Below are 17,243 nucleotides of genomic sequence, written 5' to 3'. Positions count from 1 at the left end.
CCACCCAACATCGAGGTCACTACTCCAACGACATGTCTATGTAGTACCACCCAACATCGAGGTCACTACTCCAACGACATGTTTATGTAGTACCACCCAACATCGAGTTCACTACTCCAACGACATGTCTATGTAGTACCACCCAACATCGAGGTCCCTACTTCAACGACATGTCTATGTAGTACCACCCAACATCGAGTTCACTACTCCAACGACATGTCTATGTAGTACCACCCAACATCGAGGTCACTACTTCAACGACATGTCTATGTAGTACCACCCAACATCGAGGTCACTACTCCAACGACATGTCTATGTAGGGCCACCCAACATCGAGGTCACTACTCCAACGACATGTCTATGTAGGGCCACCCAACATCGAGGTCACTACTCCAACGACATGTCTATGTAGTACCACCCAACATCGAGGTCACTACTTCAACGACATGTCTATGTAGTACCACCCAACATCGAGGACACTACTCCAACGACATGTCTATGTAGTACCACCCAACATCGAGGTCATTACACCAACGACATGTCTATGTAGTACCACTCAACATTGAGGTCACTACACCAACGACATGTCTATGTAGGGCCACCCAACATCGAGGTCCCTACTTCAACGACATGTCTATGTAGTACCACCCAACATCGCGGTCACTACTCCAACGACTTGTCTATGTAGTACCACCCAACATCGAGGTCACTACTCCAACGACATGTCTATGTAGTACCACCCAACATCGAGGTCCCTACTCCAACGACATGTCTATGTAGTACCACCCAACATCGAGGTCATTACTCCAACGACATGTCTATGTAGTACCACCTAACATCGCGGTCACTACTCCAACGACATGTCTATGTAGTACCACCCAACATCGAGGTCACTACTCCAACGACATGTCTATGTAGTACCACCCAACATCGAGGTCATTACTCCAACGACATGTCTATGTAGGGCCACCCAACATCGAGGTCACTACTCCAACGACATGTCTATGTAGTACCACCCAACATCGAGGTCACTACTCCAACGACATGTCTATGTAGGGCCACCCAACATCGAGGTCACTACTCCAACGACATGTCTATGTAGTACCACCCAACATCGAGGTCACTACTCCAACGACATGTCTATGTAGTACCACCCAACATCGAGGACACTACTCCAACGACATGTCTATGTAGTACCACCCAACATCGAGGACACTACTCCAACGACATGTCTATGTAGTACCACCCAACATCGAGGTCACTACTCCAACGACATGTCTATGTAGTACCACCCAACATCGCGGTCACTACTCCAACGACATGTCTATGTAGTACCACCCAACATCGAGGTCACTACTCCAACGACATGTCTATGTAGTACCACCCAACATCGAGGTCACTACTCCAACGACATGTCTATGTAGTACCACTCAACATCGAGGTCACTACTCCAACGACATGTCTATGTAGTACCACCCAACATCGCGGTCACTACTCCAACGACATGTCTATGTAGTACCACTCAACATCGCGGTCACTACTCCAACGACATGTCTATGTAGTACCACCCAACATCGCGGTCACTACTCCAACGACATGTCTATGTATTACCACCCAACATCGAGGTCATTACACAAACGACATGTCTATGTAGTACCACCCAACATTGAGGTCATTACTCCAACGACATGTCTATGTAGTACCACCCAACATCGAGGTCACTACTCCAACGACATGTCTATGTAGTACCACCCAACATCGAGGTCAGTACTCCAACGACATGTCTATGTAGTACCACTCAACATCTAGGTCACTACTCCAACGACATGTCTATGTAGTACCACTCAACATCGAGGTCACTACTCCAACGACATGTCTATGTAGTACCACCCAACATCGAGGTCATTACACCAACGACATGTCTATGTAGGGCCACCCAACATCGAGGTCACTACTCCAACGACATGTCTATGTAGGGCCACCCAACATCGAGGTCACTACTCCAACGACATGTCTATGTAGTACCACCCAACATCGAGGTCACTACTCCAACGACATGTCTATGTAGGGCCAACCAACATCGCGGTCACTACTCCAACGACATGTCTATGTAGTACCACCCAACATCGAGGTCACTACTCCAACGACATGTCTATGTAGTACCACCCAACATCGAGGTCATTACTCCAACGACATGTCTATGTAGTACCACCCAACATCGCGGTCACTACTCCAACGACATGTATATGTAGTACCACTCAACATCGAGGTCACTACTCCAACGACATGTCTATGTAGTACCACCCAACATCGAGGTCACTACTCCAACGACATGTCTATGTAGTACCACCCAACATCGCGGTCACTACTCCAACGACATGTCTATGTAGTACCACCCAACATCGAGGTCACTACACCAACGACATGTCTATGTAGTACCACCCAACATCGAGGTCACTACTCCAACGACATGTCTATGTAGTACCACGCAACATCGAGGTCATTACTCCAACGACATGTCTATGTAGTACCACCCAACATCGAGGTCACTACTCCAACGACATGTCTATGTAGTACCACCCAACATCGAGGTCACTACTCCAACGACATGTCTATGTAGTACCACCCAACATCGAGGTCACTACTCCAACGACATGTCTATGTAGGTACCACCCAACATCGAGGTCCCTACTCCAACGACATGTCTATGTAGTACCACCCAACATCGAGGTCACTACTCCAACGACATGTCTATGTAGTACCACCCAACATCGAGGTCACTACTCCAACGACATGTCTATGTAGTACCACCCAACATCGAGGTCACTACTCAACGACATGTCTATGTAGTACCACCCAACATCGAGGTCACTACTCCAACGACATGTCTATGTAGTACCACCCAACATCGAGGTCACTACTCCAACGACATGTCTATGTAGTACCACCCAACATCGAGGTCACTACTCCAACGACATGTCTATGTAGTACCACCCAACATCGAGGTCACTACTCCAACGACATGTCTATGTAGTACCACCCAACATCGAGGTCACTACTCCAACGACATGTCTATGTAGTACCACCTAACATCGAGGTCCCTACTCCAACGACATGTCTATGTAGTACCACCCAACATCGAGGTCGCTACTCCAACGACATGTCTATGTAGTACCACCTAACATCGCGGTCACTACTCCAACGACATGTCTATGTAGTACCACCCAACATCGAGGTCACTACTCCAAACGACATGTCTATGTAGTACCAACTCAACATCGAGGTCACTACTCCAACGACATGTCTATGTAGTACCACTACCACCCAACATTGAGGTCATACTCCACACGACATGTCTATGTAAGTACCACCCAACATCGAGGTCATTAATCCAACGACATGTCTATGTAGTACACCAACCCGAGGGTCCCCCCATACTCCACCGACATGTCTATGTAGTAAATACCACTTCAACTCTAGGTCACTACTTCCAACGACATTCTATGTAGTACCACTCAACATCGAGGGTCACTACTCCACGACATGTCTATGTTAGTACCACCCAACATCAGTTCATACACCAACGACATGGTCTATGTAGGGCACCAAACCCTCGAGGTCTACTCCAACGACATGTCTATGCTAGGGCCACCAACATCGAGGTCACTACTCCAACGACATGTCTATGTAGGGCCAACCAACATCGCGGTCACTACTCCAACGACATGTCTATGTAGGGCCACCCAACATCGCGGTCACTACTCCAACGACATGTCTATGTAGGGCCACCCAACATCGAGGTCACTACTCCAACGACATGTCTATGTAGGGCCACCCAACATCGAGGTCACTACTCCAACGACATGTCTATGTAGTACCACTCAACATCTAGGTCACTACTCCAACGACATGTATATGTAGTACCACCCAACATCGAGGTCACTACTCCAACGACATGCCTATGTAGTACCACCCAACATCGAGGTCACTACTCCAACGACATGTCTATGTAGTACCACCCAACATCGAGGTCACTACTCCAACGACATGTCTATGTAGGGCCACCTAACATCGCGGTCATTACACAAACGACATGTCTATGTAGGGCCACCCAACATCGAGGTCCCTACTTCAACGACATGTCTATGTAGGGCCACCCAACATCGAGGTCCCTACTTCAACGACATGTCTATGTAGTACCACCCAACATCGAGGTCACTACTCCAACGACATGTCTATGTAGGGCCACCCAACATCGAGGTCCCTACTTCAACGACATGTCTATGTAGGGCCACCCAACATCGAGGTCACTACTCCAACGACATGTCTATGTAGTACCACCCAACATCGCGGTCACTACTCCAACGACATGTCTATGTAGTACCACCCAACATCGAGGTCACTACTCCAACGACATGTCTATGTAGGGCCACCCAACATCGAGGTCACTACTCCAACGACATGTCTATGTATTACCACCCAGCATCGCGGTCACTACTCCAACGATATGTCTATGTAGTACCACCCAACATCGCGGTCACTACTCCAACGACATGTCTATGTAGTACCACTCAACATCGAGGTCACTACTCCAACGACATGTCTATGTAGTACCACTCAACATCGAGGTCACTACTCCAACGACATGTCTATGTAGGGCCACCCAACATCGAGGTCACTACTCCAACGACATGCCTATGTAGTACCACCCAACATCGCGGTCACTACTCCAACGACATGTCTATGTAGTACCACCCAACATCGAGGTCATTACTCCAACGACATGTCTATGTAGGGCCACCCAACATCGAGGTCATTACTCCAACGACATGTCTATGTAGTACCACCCAACATCGAGGTCATTACTCCAACGACATGCCTATGTAGTACCACCCAACATCGCGGTCACTACTCCAACGACATGTCTATGTAGTACCACCCAACATCGAGGTCACTACTCCAACGACATGTCTATGTAGTACCACCCAACATCGAGGTCATTACTCCAACGACATGTCTATGTAGTACCACTCAACATCGCGGTCACTACTCCAACGACATGTCTATGTATTACCACCCAACATCGAGGTCACTACTCCAACGACATGTCTATGTAGTACCACCCAACATCGAGGTCACTACTCCAACGACATGCCTATGTAGTACCACCCAACATCGCGGTCACTACTCCAACGACATGTCTATGTAGTACCACCCAACATCGAGGTCACTACTCCAACGACATGTCTATGTAGTACCACCCAACATCGAGGTCATTACTCCAACGACATGTCTATGTAGTACCACCCAACATCGAGGTCACTACAGCAATCATGTCTATGTAGTGCAGCCAAACTTCGATGTCATTACTCCTGGCTGCGGTTACTAAATCACGCACAAAATAAATAAATATCGTCGTGTATTCTCAGATATGACAGGAATAATAATTAAGAGTAACACTATTTGTTCTGAGTGTGATGTCATAATTACCCTGTCAGAAACATCCGTTAACACTAAATTTACGCAGTATGCGACACTATAACCGTCATTCGTGGTCACCAATTTTAGTAGATTTAATTTATCAAGTAATGATGTACTTATACATAAGTGTCTAGTGATGTAATTATAACGATAATCCGTCAAATAATGATGTACTAATACATCAGTATCTAATGGTATAATTACAACGATAATCCGTCAAATAATGATGCACTTATACATCAGTATCTAGTGATATAATTATAACGATAATCCCTTAGATATTGATGTACTAATGCATAAGTGTCTTGTGATATAATACAAGAAATACTAGCCGCAATATACCGCTCGGCTAGAGAGGTCTCTATAGCACGATCGGTTGAGCGTAAGACTAGTAAGCACGATGCTCCGGGTTCGATCTCTAGCGGAGGCAGTGATTTAAATCTAATTAATCATGCGCCAACGTAACAGAGCGCATGATTAATTAGATTTAAATCACTGCCTCAGCTAGAGATCGAACCCGGAGCATCGTGCTTACTAGTCTTACGCTCAACCGATCGAGCTAGAGAAGATCTCTCTAGCCGAGCGGTATATTGCGTCTTGTATTTACCAGGGTTAATCCGTCAAATAATTATGTACTTGTACATAAGTATCTAGCGATATAATTATAACGATAATCCATTAAATAATGATGTACTAATATATAAGTGTCTAGTGATATAATCATAACGATAATCCGTCAAATAATGGTTTACTAATATATAAGTATCTAGTGATGTGTTAAATACGAACACATACGTATCTAATGATATAATTATAACGATAATCCATTAAATAATGATGTACTAATATATAAGTATTTCCTGATATGATGAATAACATACTGATAACAGTTACGTACAGTATAGTGTACGCCATCTGTGAGATATTTTGTGAAAAACTACCCTATTGCAAACATCGTAGCAGGGCAAATATTTGCTATATAAGAAGTTAAGCACGACATCAGAAGGGTATCGATACAATGACATGAAACAAATTGATTTTATTAAAGCACCATTAGCCTACCATGACCAGATAAACACTCAAATTGCTCAGTAAATATTTCCTCGTCGTTGTTTCTGATACAATAACTCGGATATTAAGGTCACGACCTTTTCATATATAACTATAGAAAACATTTAATTATGTTTGATTACTTTAATTATACACAATGTTGTCACTATGTATCGGAAACTATCCTGACAAATGATGTATTAGGCTGGATCAACAATAAACAAAGTACCCATAGAATGATGAATGATCTATTGATTTTTACAATTATTGACCACTATTTAGGAATGAGTTCTATTTGATAAACGTGCAGGTGTTGCTGGGAAGGTTAACGTGTCTGCCCTTATGACACATCTCTTTACGAACTACCATAAAGACATCAAGCCTGTCTGCGATAATACCAGTCCGATCGAAGTTCGCATTGGATTAGCTCTCCGACAGATTATCGAGTTGGTATGTGATGTAATTCAGATTATTTCAGCGTGTACAAACAAATATTTCTGTCATTATTCAATTAAACCCCTGGTGTGCCTTGAGTAAAACCACTTCAGTCTAAAACCATTATGTACTCTTCTTCTTTGTCCAGATAAAATGTTATGTGAAACTTTGATATATATTAAACATATACATATGTAAGACCTGACTACCCTAACAATGCAGTCGAAATTAAGTGATTTGTTGTTGACTTTTAAATACACCGGTTGTCTCACATATTAAGCTCTATTAAACATGTTAATGTTGTAAACTTCTAATTATCTACTGCTTAATGTTTTCTTCAGAATGAACCAAAGCAGCTACTTCAGATAAACGCTTGGTTAAGATGGGTAAGTAAAATATTCCATGCGACACATAGTATGAAACACAGTCCCTTGTAATTAAACCTGACAATAGTGCTATAATCCATCAACATATTAATCAGAGTATAAACCTTAAATACGGCAGTTATGATATCACCCTAAAAAACATGAAAATAATTATATAAACCTTAAAATATGACAATTATGATATCAAACTTTAAAACATGACAATTATTATTCAAACCTTAAATATGGCATTGATGATGTAAACCTTAAAAATATGACAATTATGATACAAACCTTAACAACATGACAATTATGATATAAACCTTAATCATGGCATTTGTGATGTAAACCTTAAGCATGACAATTATGATATAGACCTTAAAAAAAATATGACAATTATGATATAAACCTTAAACAAGGCAATTATGATACTAACCTTAAATAGGACAATTATGATATAGACCTTAAACATATGCCAATTATGATATTAACCTTAAATAGGACAATTATGATAAAGACCTTAAATAGGACAATTATGATACTAACCTTAAAAATATGAAAATTATGATATTAACCTTAAACATGACAATAATGATATAATCTTAAAAACATGACGATTATGACATAAACCTTAAATATGGCATTTATGATACAAACCTTAAAAACATGACAATTATGATATTAACCTTAAAAATATGAAAATTATGATATTAACCTTAAACATGACAATTATGATATAATCTTAAAAACATGACGATTATGACATAAACCTTAAATATGGCATTTATAATACAAACCTTAACAACATGACAATTATGATACAAACATTAAACATGACAATTATGATATTAACCTTAAAAATATGACAATTATGATATAATCTTGAATATGACAATTATGATATAAACCTTAAAAATATGACAATTATGATATAGACCTTAAAATATGACAATGATGATTTAAACCTTAAATATGACAATGATGATTTAAACCTTAAATATGACAATGATGATTTAAGCCTTAAATATGACAATGATGATTTAAACCTTAAATATGACAATGATGATTTAAACCTTAAACATGACAATTATGATATAAACTTTAAATATGACAAATGTGATATAGACCTTAAATATGACAATGATGATTTAAACCTTAAATATGACAATTATGATTCAAACTATAAATATGACAAATGTGAGGTAAACGGACTATAGTAACGAGGTGGCGGAAAACGGTTACGGATCACTAAATGATTATCAACTAGAAGGCGATCGTTTTGGTTGTCTTACATAGAGAGTAAAATTCATGTTAGATATATTTGGTATTATACTTTTTTTCTTCTTTTTTTTTCTTTTTTTTTTTTTATCTTTGAGTATTAACTTGTCATTTAAACTAGGACATTTAACAATTATACATCGTATACACTTACACTACTCGTGTTTATCCTGTTCTGGGACAACTAGTTCCTGTTATAAAGGATACAAGTGCTGAGGAGACAAATTACACGTTTCTAACGCCATTATTAATATACTCTCACATTTCAATGTAATCATGTTTTTTGCATAGAATTGGGAAGACTGCAACCTTGTGTGGAATGCAACAGAGTTCGACTCTATTGACCATCTGATTGTCCCTGTCAGTAAAGTCTGGATACCAGATATCACTCTCTACGACAAGTAAGTCTACAGTCCATCTGATTGTCCCTGTCAGTAAAGTGTGGGGACCAGATATTACTCTCTTAGACAAGTAAGTATACTGTCCATCTGATTGTCCCTTTCAGTAAAGCCTGGGTACCAGATATCACTCTCTACGACAAGTAAGTCTACTGTCCATCTGATTGTCCCTGTCAGTAAAGTGTGGGGACCAGATATTACTCTCTACGACAAGTAAGTCTATTGACCATCAGGACGTCGCTGTCAGTAAAGTGTGGGGACCAGATATCACTCTCTACGACAAGTTAGTCTATTGACCATCTGATTGTCCCTGTCAGTAAAGTGTGGATACCAGATATCACTCTCTACGACAAGTAAGTCTATTGACCATCTGATTGTCCCTGTCAGTAAAGTGTGGGGACCAGATATTTCTCTCTACGACAAGTAAGTCTATTGACCATCTGATTGTCCCTGTCAGTAAAGTCTGGGTACCAGATATCACTCTCTACGACAAGTAAGTCTACAGTCCATCTGATTGTCCCTGTCAGTAAAGTGTGGGGACCAGATATTACTCTCTACGACAAGTAAGTCTATTGACCATCTGATTGTCCCTGTCAGTAAAGTGTGGGGACCAGATATTACTCTCTTAGACAAGTAAGTATACTGTCCATCTGATTGTCCCTGTCAGTAAAGCCTGGGTACCAGATATCACTCTCTACGACAAGTAAGTCTACTGTCCATCTGATTGTCCCTGTCAGTAAAGTGTGGGGACCAGATATTACTCTCTACGACAAGTAAGTCTATTGACCATCAGGACGTCGCTGTCAGTAAAGTGTGGGGACCAGATATCACTCTCTACGACAAGTAAGTCTATTGACCATCTGATTGTCCCTGTCAGTAAAGTGTGGGGACCAGATATTACTCTCTACGACAAGTAAGTCTACAGTCAATCTGGACGTCGCAGTCAGTAAAGTGTGGGGACCAGATATTAATCTCTTAGACAAGTAAGTATGCTGATTCTGGGTACCGAACATCACTCCATTAGACTAGTAAGTCTACTGACCTTCTGACCATCCATGTCAGTAAAGCCTGGGTACCGAACATCACTCTCTACGACAAGAAAGTCTATTGACCATCTGATTGTCCCTGTCAGTAAAGTCTGGGTACCAGATATCACTCTCTACGACAAGTAAGTCTATTGACCATCTGATTGTCCCTGTCAGTAAAGTCTGGGTACCAGATATTACTCTCTACGACAAGTAAGTCTATTGACCATCTGATTGTCCCTGTCAGTAAAGTCTGGGTACCAGATATCACTCTCTACGACAAGTAAGTCTATTGACCATCTGATTGTCCCTGTCAGTAAAGTCTGGGTACCAGATATCACTCTCTACGACAAGTAAGTCTATTGACCATCTGATTGTCCCTGTCAGTAAAGTCTGGGTACCAGATATTACTCTCTTAGACAAGTAAGTCTATTGACCATCTGATTGTCCCTGTCAGTAAAGTGTGGGGACCAGATATTACTCTCTACGACAAGTAAGTCTATTGACCATCAGGACGTCGCTGTCAGTAAAGTGTGGGGACCAGATATTACTCTCTACGACAAGTAAGTCTATTGACCATCTGGACGTCGCTGTCAGTAAAGTGTGGATACCAGATATTACTCTCTACGACAAGTAAGTCTATTGACCATCTGATTGTCCCTGTCAGTAAAGTGTGGGGACCAGATATTACTCTCTACGACAAGTAAGTCTATTGACCATCTGATTGTCCCTGTCAGTAAAGTGTGGGGACCAGATATTACTCTCTACGACAAATAAGTCTATTGACCATCTGATTGTCTCTGTTACTAACGTATGGGTACTGGATATCAGTCCCTGGGACGAGAAAGCATAATGAACATGTGATCGCCCCTGTCACTAACGTATGGGTACTGGATATCACTTCCTGGGACGAGTAAGTTTACTGAACATCTGAACGTTCTTGTCACTAAAGTCTGGGTAGCGGATATCACTATCAGTGTACCTGATGTCTCTCCTACCATGTCAGTATATATCTAAATAAACTCTTTATTCTACAGAGTGATAAAGCCGGTAGTTCTATCGAAGGAGTATAGTGAACATGTCAGAGGTTCGTTTAATCTGGAAAGTGTTTGTTTGTTTGTTTGTTTTTTTTGGTTGTCCTGTCGAAGGAGTAGAGAGAATATGTCGCAGATTTTTTTGTCGTGCTAGATCTGTTGAAGAACTAGAGTAAACATTCTGAGATTGATTTTATCTTTCTAGTGCCGGTAGTTCTGTCGAAGGTGTGAAAGACTACAGACTCAGCATTGGATCGTCTGGCTCAATGGCTTACAACTTCCCAACTGTCATCACAAGTCTCTGTCAAGTAGATGTCACTTACTTTCCATTCGACACGCAGACATGCGCACTTACGTTTGGTTCCTGGGCCTACCATGGGTTACAGCTGAACATCACCAACAAATCCATATCGGGAGACCTGACATCATTCGTCAGCAACGTAGAGTGGGACGTGAAGGCCATCAACATCATACGTCACGTGACCTTCTATGGATGTTGTCCGGAACCATACCCGGATGTGACGTTTTACCTCGTGCTCGACCGGAAGCCGCTATTTTACTTGCTGAACTTGATGTTTCCGTGTATGTTGATAACATCTGTGGCATGCCTAGGATTTCTGCTTCCCCCAGACTCTGGGGAAAAGGTGTCACTGGAGATAACAGTCCTACTGTCCCTTGCTGTTTTCCTCCTGGTCGTATCTGAGACATTACCGCCGTCATCGGAAACTTTTCCATATATAGGTAATGATGTTCTGACAAGGACATATTTGTTTTAATATTCAAATATTCATACACTGCATCCTATAGTAAGGGTTTGGGATTGTCCTTTCCTATCTCTTTTACCTAGAACGTGGCGAATTGTGTTCGTTGGGTATATAAATCTAGCAATAATGAAAAACATAAGAGGGGTTTCTTCTTCATTTCGTGTTAGTTTTTTAGCAATAGACTTTGAAGGTCAACTGACCCGAAGGGACATGATAACCTATAGCCATCTTGCTCCGTCCGCTGCCGGCCGTCGTCCGCCGTTAAACTTTTACTTTCAAACTCTTTGGCGTGAAACATCATTGGGAAGGCCAATCATATGCAATGTAAATGAGGCTGGTTGAAACACTACTTCTCTTAAACATTTGAGTAGATTTCTACCAAATGGTGTGAAAATTAATTGGAAAAGGGTAATCATACTTTGTATAAATGAGGTAGATCTGACCCTCCGGACAGAGTAACAGGGTCATATCACATGGACACTTTTATAGATTATCTATATATGATTGTTCAATTGTCAGTTGACCGTTAAGGCCCATGGCCCTCTTGTCATTGGTGTTATTGCCAGTGCTTCCTCCAGTGTTATTTTTAGACGAATATTTTCGTCAGTACATTCATCAACTTCCTGTTTGATACTATTAAAAATGACACATATTTTACGACTACAGTTAAACAATTTTGAAACAAACCTACCTAAAACGAATTTAAGTTCCAATCAAATATTACCGTGATATAAGTCTTTCGTTAGTTATATTGTATTGATTTTTCCTATAACGAAAGATGTATGATTTTTTTTCCAACCTTCGTTATAAACTATATTTATAACAAACTAATGTTCTTGGTCACCAAATAATCGTTATAAATGTATTTCACTGTACAGACATTTACATCTGGCGTGTTAGTAATATTAGGAAAATACAGACATCTGCTTCCGTTGGGTTATTTCATTATACGATATTTCCCTTAGTAAAGGTTCATTACTTAATCAGTCGGATATTTCCCTGACTTCATGAATCTATTTCCGGTATGATGATTTTATTAGAGGAATATTTTACTGACTACAGGTGTCTATTTCCGGTATGATGTTTTTATTAGAGGAATATTTTACTGACTACAGGTGTCTATTTCCTGTGTGCCATGCTGTTGGTTTCCATTTCCTGTCTGATGACTGTCATCGTACTCAATCTTCACTACAAGGGCAATCACGGGAAGGAGGTCCCGAAAATCATCCGGCAATTATTCTTCGGTATTCTTGGGAAACTGGTCCTCGTTAAATTACCTAAGACGTCCACTGCAACAGTCTCTCCATCCCCGACAACGGTTTGTAATACACTCTATAAATCAGAGGCATGCGGTTCAAAAATCCTGCCTGTGTTATATTTTAAATCGTCCGTCTGACATTCAATTCGAAGTGTTGATACTTGATAGTTACTACTTTAAACACTTTATGTGTTGATAGATAGTTCTCGAAACTTCTTTTTCATCAGGTGCAATGCTCTACAGGTTTATGCTAATGTATCTCTTATGCTTGTATTTACAGCCTAAAATCATAGAGGTCCAAGCATTCGATTTCGAATCGAAAACCAGCAGCCTCGAGAATGGAAAACAAAATAATAAGAAATTGGATGAAACGAATCTTTATGAAAACAATAAAAACGTACGCTCGACTGATTCCGATTCCACACTGAACGCTAGTGAGCTGATACACATCCTGAGGAAGCAGTTAGACTCACTGTCCAAGATCGAGAAGTTCATGCGTGATCACAACAAGTGGGAGGAAAATGTGGCAGAGTGGCAACTTGTAGGCCAAATTGTGGACCGGATCTTCCTTTTCTTCTTCATACTCATCAGCTTTATCACCACAATAACAATTTTTGTCCAGACATCGTCTAATTGACACTCTGTGGTATAAACAACACATCATCAATGCCGCCATTGACACTCTGTGTTATAAACAACACATCATCAATGCCGCCATTGCGTCTTGCGCTTCTGCAATCACAAAAGAACGAACATGAACAAAAGCAATGTTTGTAGCAGAAGGCAGAATTGCGATGCAACGTCTGGTGTCATATATAATATATATAGATCTATAGCTTGTATAGTTATGTATTGTAATCTGTAAATATGAATATCAATTCATCATCACGTGTTCTGTAAATGCAAATTGAAATCAATTATGATAATATATTGATTATCTATCCTCCACCACGCGATCTATAAATGTGGATATCCATTTAGCATCACTTTCTATAAATGTTAATTGAAATACATCCATCATGTGATAATTTATTGAATACCCCCTCCATCACGTGATCTATAAATGTAAATAGAAATCTCCAAACATCACGTGATATCTATCCTCCACCACATGATCTATAAATGTGGATATCCATTTAGCATCACATTTTCTATAAATGTTAATTGAAATATATAAATCATGTGATAATTTATTGAATACCCCCTCCATCACGTGATCTATACATCTAGAAATCCATTGTAACCAGTTAATATATTGCATACATATTATCCTCTACCACGTAATCTATCAATATAAATAGAAATCAATTATCACGGGGAAATATATTGAATACATATCCACCACGTGATCTATAAATGTGGATATCCATCAAGCACCACGTTATTTACAAATGTAGATACAAAATCCATTACAACGTGACAATATCTTGAATAACCTTCCTCAACCACTTGTTCTGTAAATGTCTTTCCTTCCATCACGTAATCTATGAATGTGGATATCAATCCTCCACAACACGGGATCGATAAATGTGGATATAAATCCTCCAAAACAAGTGATCTATAAATGTGGATATCAATCCTCCAAAACACGTGATCTATAAATGTGGATATCAATCCTCCACAACACGGGATCGATAAATGTGGATATCAATCCTCCAAAACACGTGATCTATAAATGTGGATATCAATCCTCCACAACACGGGATCTATAAATGTGGATATCAATCCTCCAAAACACGTGATCTATAAATGTGGATATCAATCCTCCACAACACGGGATCGATAAATGTGGATATCAATCCTCCAAAACACGTGATCTATAAATGTGGATATCAATCCTCCACAACACGGGATCTATAAATGTGGATATCAATCCTCCAAAACACGTGATCTATAAATGTGGATATCAATCCTCCACAACATGATCTGAATGTTGATATCCAGCTAGCATTATGTTATCTATAAATGTAAATAGAAATCCATTACCAAGTGATAATATATTGAAAACCTATCCTTCACGTGATCTATAATTGTGTGTTGTCAATCCATCACGTGATCTATAAACGTTGATATTCATCAAGCATCATTTTATCTATAAATGTAAATATAAATCATTTACCGTGTGATAATATATTGAAAACCTATCCTTTACGTGATCTATAAATGTTGGTATCCAGCTAGCATCATTTTATCTATAAATGTAAATAAAAATCATTTACCGTGTGATAATATATTGAAAACCTATCCTTCACGTGATCTATAAATGTAAATAAAAATTCATTGTCTCGTGATCTATAAATGTAAATAAAAATCCATTGTCTCGTGATCTATAAATGTAAATAAAAATCCATTGTCTCGTGATCTATAAATGTAAATAAAAATCCATTGTTTCGTGATCTATAAATGTAAATAAAAATCCATTGTTTCGTGATACTATATTGAATACCCATCCTCCACGACATGATCATTCAATGTGAATATACATCTAACATCGCATGAGCTATAAATGTAAATATAAATCCATTACCACGTGACAATATCTTGAATACCCATCCTCAACCACGTGATCTATAAATGTGTCTGTCAAACCATCATGTGATCTATAAATGTTGATATGAATCCTCCACCACGTGATATTTCAATGTGAATATCCATCTAGCATCGCGTTATCTATTAATGTAAATAGAAATCCAACAATCACGTGATATCTATTCTCCATCAGTGATATATAAAGTTGATATTCATCTAGCATCACATTATCTATGAATGTAAATAGAAATCTAACCATCACTTGAATACTTACCTTCCACAACGTGATGTATTAATGTGGTTGTATATCCATCATGTTATCGCAGAATTTGGACAAGTATTCATCATCACGTGATCTATAAACCCGGCATGCATCCAACAACACGTGGCCTATAAATTTGGATACACATCTATACTCAGGTGACTTATAAATAGGGATATTCATGCATCACTACATTATCCTAAATATCGATATCTATCCTTCCTCACATGGCCTATCAATTTGGATATCTACCAGCTATTACATGATCTATATCTGGGGATATCTACCAACTATTACATGATCTATATCTGGGGATATCTACCAACTATTACATGATCTATATCTGGGGATATCTACCAACTATTACATGATCTATATCTGGGGATATCTACCAACTATTACATGATCTATATCTGGGTAAGGATATCTACCAACTCTTACATGATCTATATCTGGGTTAGGATATCTACCAACTATGACATGATCTATATCTGGGTTAGGATATCTACCTACTATTACATGATCTATATCTGGGTTAGGATATCTACCAACTTTTACATGATCTATATCTTGGTTAGGATATCTACCAACTATTACATGATCTATATCTGGGTTAGGATATCTACCAACTATATATATATTACATGATCTATATCTGGGTTAGGATATCTACCAACTATTGCATGATCAATATCTGGGGATATCTACCAACTATTACATGATCTATATCTAGGGATATCTACCAACTATTACATTATCTATATCTGGGTTAGGATATCTACCAACTATCACATCATCTATATCTGGGTTAGGATATCTACCAACTTTTACATGATCTATATCTGGGTTAGGATATCTACCAACTATTACATGATCTATATCTTGGGATATCTACCAACTATTACGTCATGATCTATATCTGGGTTAGGATATCTACCAAATATTACATGGTCTGTATCTGGGTTAGAATATCTACCAACTATTTTCAATTTCAAATAATTTTATTGACAAAAATACAATTGTCAAAGGGATTAGACATCAGACATTGCCTATATAAGTCTTCTCCCTAAGAACAACACAGTGGTACAAAATACAGACATTCATTAACAGTACACATACTCAACACACAACAAAACAATGATAGTCATCTAAATTAAAATGTAAACAATTGAAGGGAGATAACTCCAATATGATTATCATAATTAAATGAGATTTAAATGGTGTAAGAAAATAAATATATAATTCAAATTTTTCATTAACATAATAACTTGAATAAATGATTCAATCTTTTTAGTTGGTGATTATATTTTACAAATATTTAGTGAAATTGTGGCCCCCTCCAAATACAGATACAGGCCAAGGAC

The 17,243-nt window shown here is 39.3% G+C and overlaps 1 protein-coding gene and 1 long non-coding RNA gene across 2 annotated transcripts in view; one reads left to right on the top strand and one right to left on the bottom strand.

The window, feature by feature from the left end:
• The window catches only part of LOC117334171 (neuronal acetylcholine receptor subunit alpha-9-like), a 31,872-nt gene extending 18,147 nt beyond the window's left edge, over positions 1–13,725 (top strand). Inside the window, exons 2-7 of the mRNA XM_033893645.1 lie at positions 6,842–6,981; positions 7,308–7,352; positions 8,901–9,010; positions 11,272–11,807; positions 12,946–13,148; positions 13,369–13,725. Coding sequence (XP_033749536.1) covers positions 6,842–6,981; positions 7,308–7,352; positions 8,901–9,010; positions 11,272–11,807; positions 12,946–13,148; positions 13,369–13,725 — 1,391 coding nt within the window. The remainder of the gene's footprint in view (positions 1–6,841; positions 6,982–7,307; positions 7,353–8,900; positions 9,011–11,271; positions 11,808–12,945; positions 13,149–13,368) is intronic.
• Positions 13,450–16,835, bottom strand: LOC117334172. Its single transcript, XR_004534056.1, has 2 exons — positions 15,892–16,835; positions 13,450–13,820 (listed from the first exon to the last, which is right to left on the bottom strand). It is a non-coding gene; the product is annotated as an uncharacterized LOC117334172 (long non-coding RNA).
• Positions 16,836–17,243: the final 408 nt, after the last annotated feature.

Source organism: Pecten maximus, chromosome 9, assembly GCF_902652985.1.
Source record: "Pecten maximus chromosome 9, xPecMax1.1, whole genome shotgun sequence".
NCBI lineage: Eukaryota > Metazoa > Mollusca > Bivalvia > Pectinida > Pectinidae > Pecten > Pecten maximus.
Note: the sequence above shows the minus strand (reverse complement) of the source record. Positions and strands in the feature narration are given on the sequence as shown.